This window comes from Vombatus ursinus, unplaced genomic scaffold (assembly GCF_900497805.2).
Source record: "Vombatus ursinus unplaced genomic scaffold, bare-nosed wombat genome assembly UNPS02014804.1, whole genome shotgun sequence".
NCBI lineage: Eukaryota > Metazoa > Chordata > Mammalia > Diprotodontia > Vombatidae > Vombatus > Vombatus ursinus.
The window spans coordinates 3,559,588-3,565,843 of NW_020954582.1; the positions used below are offsets into that span (position 1 = coordinate 3,559,588).

General features: G+C 43.0%; 1 protein-coding gene across 1 annotated transcript in view; it reads left to right on the forward strand.

Moving 5' to 3' along the window:
• Nucleotides 1–6,256, forward strand: part of ERICH3 (glutamate rich 3) — a 124,949-nt gene that overhangs the window by 29,539 nt on the left and 89,154 nt on the right. The window contains exon 3 of the mRNA XM_027874004.1: nt 4,080–4,205. Within this exon, the coding sequence (XP_027729805.1) occupies nt 4,080–4,205 (126 nt within the window). The remainder of the gene's footprint in view (nt 1–4,079; nt 4,206–6,256) is intronic.

Below are 6,256 nucleotides of genomic sequence, written 5' to 3' on the forward strand. Positions count from 1 at the left end.
AGAGAGAGAGAGAGAGAGAGAGAGAGAGAGAGGGAGAGAGAGAGAGGGAGAGATAGGCTCCCAAGTAGCCTGCAGCTCAATGGATTTGGGTCTGGTTCAATGACCAGGCTCAGAGTACTCAGTGTTCATGATTCAGTGTCACCTTGGGGGGAGATCCCCAGTGGAGCACACCAGGATCTGTGCTGGGCTCTGAGCTGTTTAACATTTATCAGTGACTTGGAAAAGACAATAGAGGGTATGTGGATCAGATCTGAAGGTGACAGAGAACCAGGAGGGGTACTGAACACCCTGGATGAGAAAGCCAGTATGCAAAGGGACTTTTGCAGGGTCAAAATTTAGCTTCATCTAATAAGGCAAATTTTAATGAGATAAATGTAAAGTCTTGTGCTTGGGTTCAAAAAGTAGACCTCTCCTGCACCAAATAGGCTTGGAAATGATTCAACAAGAGTTTTTTTGAAAACATCTTTTAGTTTTACCATACTGTAAGGTAACTTGGGTCAATGCTATGATGTGGTGTCTAAGACATAGTTGATATAAACTTGGACTCCAGGAAGAGGGAGGTGACAGCCCCTGGCCTCTGCTCTGCTGGTGCCTCATATGGAGTGCCGTGTTCAAATCTGGGTGGCACAGAAAGGATATTGATAAGCTGGAGATCATCCTGAGAAGGCCAGGCAAAACGGCAGAAAGGCCCAAGTCCATGCTATGGGAATAGCAGTTGAAAGGGTCCCGGCTGTTTGGGGAGGAGGTGACTCACGCGGGATGTGAGAGCTGAAGTGTAGGTGAGGCTAAGGTCTGGGTCTCCCCTCTTGTCTCCTCACCCAGATCCGTGGTAAACTTATTCTGGCTTCTATCCCCACTGTTCTACCTGAAATTAGTCTTCCTCTCCCTTGACCTTTCTGTAGCACCTGACACTGCTGATGACTCTCCTCCCTTGGCTTTGAAGACCCCATTCTTCTCTCTTGGCTCTCTCCCTATCTATGTGACTCTTCCTTCTCAGTCTCTTGGGCTGGTTTATTTTCTTCTTCCTGATACATGAGGATAATTTAGCACAACACCTGGCATATAGAAGGTGCTTAATAAATGCTTATTGACTGACTGATGAGTATGACCACCCCATAACTGGGACTGTCAGACCTATTTTCTTTTCTTCCTCCACTATTTCTTAGAATTGTCTCCAAAAATAGATTGTGGATTTAGACTAGAAGGGACATTGTGGTTCATCTAGGTCAACCCTAACCCCCATACTTTAGAGATGAGAAAACCTGGAGAGTTTAAGTGATGTGACTAAAGTCACAGTGGCTATTAGTAGCAGACCTAGGATTTAAATCCAGCCCCTGCATTCTCCAATGCACCCCACCCAACCCTGGGGCTTCACTCATCACTTGTATGGAGACAAGCCCAAGTCTATTGACCCATTCCCAACCTTTCTCTGACCTCTCCTGCTTTCTCATAGTTTCATGGACATATTAAATGCACTGCTGGTTCTGAAAGTCCAACCCAGCCCAAACTAGGCTCATTACCTCCCCTCAAACACGACCTTCCCCAGTTCCTTAATTTTACAGACAGCGCCACCCTGTCACTCAGACTCAAAGCTTCAGGCTGTCACTGACTCTTGCCTGTGCCATAGAGTCACAGAACCATAGAACTGCCATACATCTCCGTAGCCAAGCACCCCAACCGCGACCTGAGGAAGAATTTAAACTGACATTCTGTGGCAGATGATGAAGGAACTATATGGAATCAGACCATCTCTTAGGCTTGTTCCATCCGCACCTGTATGCAATCAAAGTAGACTTCAGAATCTAGAATCTTTAGAACCAATATATGGAAAGATGTTCTAACCATTGGAGCTGTCCAAAAGTGGAATGAGCTGGTGGTCGCCCTCTGGGAGTCTCCGAGCATCATCTGGATGTTGGAGATGTTGGGGTGGAGGGTTCTCTCTAGGTGTGGAGTGGCTTTGGTGGGAACTGAGGTCTCTACTAACTCTGGAGTCAATCAAGTCTAGGATTCTATGAAGATGGACCCTCTTGGCCAGCATTCTTCAGTAGATTTGTGATCTCATCTTTGTCATCAGTGTAGCTGGCAAGCTATCTGTGCCCTCTCATCTTATGGGATTCTTGGATTTATTCTTGCACAAATTGTCTTGGTTATGTTATATTTACCAAGGTGGGAAAATAGCAAAGTAGGACAATACAATAACGAAAAGCTATTTTAAAATTAAACAGTCTGAACCAACTCATAATTTATCTCTTGCCCACCTCTAATGGCAAGTAAGCTTCCTGAGGGCAAGAACTGATTTTCAGTTTGTCTTAGCCTCATCAGCACACCCCAGAGAGCCTTGGTGCTTCTTTTGATATTTCCTGGGACCAGCATTTACTCAGGGTGGGAGGACACCTCCTCTACCAGTGCAGAGCCCAAGAGCAGAGAATTCAAAGATTGGAAGGATTTCCAGCAGCCATCTTCCAAATAGCTAGTAGTGTGCATTTATGTAGTGCCTGCTGTGTGCCAGGCACTGTGCTCAGTGAGAGCCTTAAGATTATTATCTCATTTGATCTTGTCCAGTGCACACATGAAAGGCATCCTCTCTGCAACACACCTGATGACTGGTCATCCGGCCTTGGCCTCAACACCTGCAAGAAGGGGGAGCCCATTGCCCTGTGAGCAGCCCTGATTCATAGACGAGTTTTCCTATCCCCAGTCTGAGGTGGTCTCTTTGAGCCTTTCACCCATTATTTCAGCTTCTCTCCTCTGGGACCTAGTGGTTCAAGTCTAGTCTTTCCTCCCCGTGACGCCCTTTGATCATTTCCCTAACTCTGGAGAGGTGGCGGGATATGGTGGAGAGCAGGCTGGACTTGGAGGCTACAGGAATCGGGTTCAAAAGCTGCCTCCTACACCACCTAGCCATGTGACCCTTGGAAACTCACTTAATATCTCTGAAACATGTTTCCTGTCCTGCATGATGGAGACAAAGATACCTGTGGTACTTTCCTCACAGGGCCTCTCATGGACTCCAGTGAAATCACTTACACCAAGTGCTTTGCAAAACTTAAAACATTTTATCCATTTTGGGTCTCATTCCCAGGACTTGGCTTAAGGCCTAAGAGTATACATAATTGTATATATATACAATTCCATGTATACACACACACACATGTGTACATATATACATGTATGTGTTTATATGTTTTTGTTTTTCCTATGTGTATGTGTGTATATGTACATATGCATGTATGTATGTGTATGTATATATGTGTGATATGACAAAGATATACACATGCACATGCATATGCACACACATGCACACACATACTCATAGCCACATCACACATATAATACACATATACACATATGTATACATATGCATACACACGGACATATGCATACACATACAGATGTATAGATACAACATACACCTGCTCTGCCACTTACATATAGTCTTAGAGAATTGTCTGGGAGGTAAGTGACTTGTCCAGGGTCACACAGCTAGTATGGGTCAGAGATTGATCTTGAACTTAAAGGTCTTCCTAACTCTCAGCTATGCACCATGATCTTCTGCTTTGCATATAGTACGGTGTTTAATAACTGCTCAGTGGACCTCAGAACTCTTGCAAGGCTGTGACACATTGTACCAGTGTTGCTTTCTGGGGCTCAGGCTATTGGACTGCTTTGCTTATTTTCCAGTACGCTCTTTTGAAAACGTATTTTCTGATGGGGACAGTCACAGGAAGGCTGGTGCAAAGAACACCCGGGCCCCATCAAGAGAACACGTTTAAACAAATGGAAGCCCTGTGGCGGATTTCAAATACACTGCCTCACCACCCTGAGAATGCTGGGGGAGGGAGGACCCTCATCTTTGTTCTGCCCTCTTGGGTGACAGTGAAAGTTTATCAACCATTGTTGTCCTTCTCTTTCCACTTAGACACCACCTGTCTCCCCCGCCATAGTGTGCAAGTTATGTGTGTTCATGTGCATGCGTGCATACATGTGTGTGAGCTGATGTGTGTGCATTTGTGCACATGTATGTGCACGTGTGTGTGTGTTGGTGTTTTCTGCATGTGCATCTTGTGTTTTCATTGCAGATCACTAGAAGTGGAAGAATCCTCTCGGAGAAAGAGTACAGACAGAACACCATGAGGAAGGACCGCCAGAAGTTCACCAGAGAATACTTGGCACATGCCATATTCAAGAAGATCCTTGAAATGGAGGTAGAAAAGTTTACATTTCCTTATTCATATTTACTAATTTAGTGTTCCATTTTTAAAGTTTACAGCCATGAGCAGGACTCCTCTCTGTTTTGAGCCTTTAGGAATAAAATGACATTTCTCTGTTGCATTGAAAGTTTATGAAGCAGCTAGCCAACATGATCTTATCTGAGCTTCGTGAAAACCCATGAGGAAGAAGATATTATAGGCATCATTATCTCTGTCTTACAGAGGAGGAAACTGAGGCATAGAGTACCTGTGCCTCATTTCGATCATTCTCTTTGCCTCGCCATGCAGGATGTTGGCATGGACACATTGTCTTCTTTTAGGCCATATTGGTCAACATATATTCATTTACCACTGAACACTCCACGTGTGTCCTTTATCTGTCATGACACTTTTAGTGGTGTGTCCGACTAATTTGATAAAGTGGTTCGGCCTTGCCCCAAGCATCTTGTAGTTTCAAGCATCGACAACATTTTAATGTCTGTGAAAAAGCATCTCACTTCTTGGCTTGACCGCAGAGCAGTAAATCAGAAAAGTTGGCTCATAAAACTGTTGACCTGGGGAATTCAGTCAACATTTATGAACGACTCTAGAATTGCCTGTAAAAGAATCCTAAATATATTTAACTGCTGGTCTGAATTATTGTCACACTGCCATTGCGTTGAGGAAACCTTACATTTTGTTCTCTCCCGAGTCTTCTGTTAATATATGGCGTCCTGGTTTGTTTTCCGTGTCCTGACTGTGAGTTGTATGTTTCCGGGTATAGAGTTTTTCTGATTTAAAGTAAGGCTTTTATTTTAATTTGACAGAAGCTACAACTGATGCTTAGTTATTTGCATGTTAGCTATTCAAAAAAAAGGAAACCCCCTCACAGAAGCGGCCCATTGCTGCCTCAATGGAGGGTCACATGCGTTGGGGCAGATGGTGACCATTCTGTATCTTAAACAACAAGAACTGAGCCACCTTCATCAAAAAAAGTAATTAAGCCATAAAGGAAATTAAGATCATAGAATCGTTGCTTTAGAGATGGAAGAGGACACTCATACATTTATATAAAAGGCTATAGAAAAGTACTTAAATATAATGTAACAACTTAAATAAAAGTACTTAAAGTATACAGCCTATGTAATGGCTATAGAAAATTACTTAAATATAATAACATAAATAAAATACTTAAAGTACATAGTTTATATAAAGGCTGTAGAAAAGAACTTAAATATAACAATTTAAATAAAATGCTTAATGTAAAGGCTGTAGAAAAGTGCTTAAACATAGCATCACAACTTAAACAAAAGTACTTAAATATAACACAACATAAAATCTCTACACCTCCATACCTTTGTTGCACTTCACTTTCATGCTCCTCTATTATTTCTTGGCCAGCCCAACTGGCCTTATAATTGTTTCTTGTCAATCTTACACCTGTCCCTTTGCCTTGCTGTCCTCTGTGCCTAGAATGCTTCCCAGCCTCACGTCTGCCTTGTGCTATGTGTCAAGGCTCAGCTCAAGGACTAACTTTGGCATGAAGCCTTTCATTGACCTTCCCGGCCCCTACCAAACCTCTAGTGCTTTTATCTTATTTCCTTTCATGTCTACCTGGAGACGTTCATGTTGTCCACTATGCTATGCCTGAAAGGATCAAGCATGGTTTCACTTTGGTCTTTCACTCAGCCCTGAGAATGGTTCCTGGCACATGGTAGGCATTTAGTAAATACTTTTTTTTAAAATACACACACACACATATGCCCTTTAACAAGGATCTACATCTATGTGACTATCATCTTATCTATCACTTGTCTACCTTTTAATCCATCTACCCATCTCTGTATCTGTGTCTGTCTGCTTTTTTATGAGAAGCAGTAGGGTTTAGTAATGAAAGGGCCGACCTTGAGCCAGTCCTACTTCTGACACAGACTGACTGTGTGACTCTGGGTGAATGACCTAGACTTTCAGTGCTTTAGACAACTCTCTGAGACTATAAATTGCAGAAAAGCTCTCTCTTTCTCTCTCTCTCTCTCTCTCTCTCTCTCTCTCTCTCTCTCTCTCTC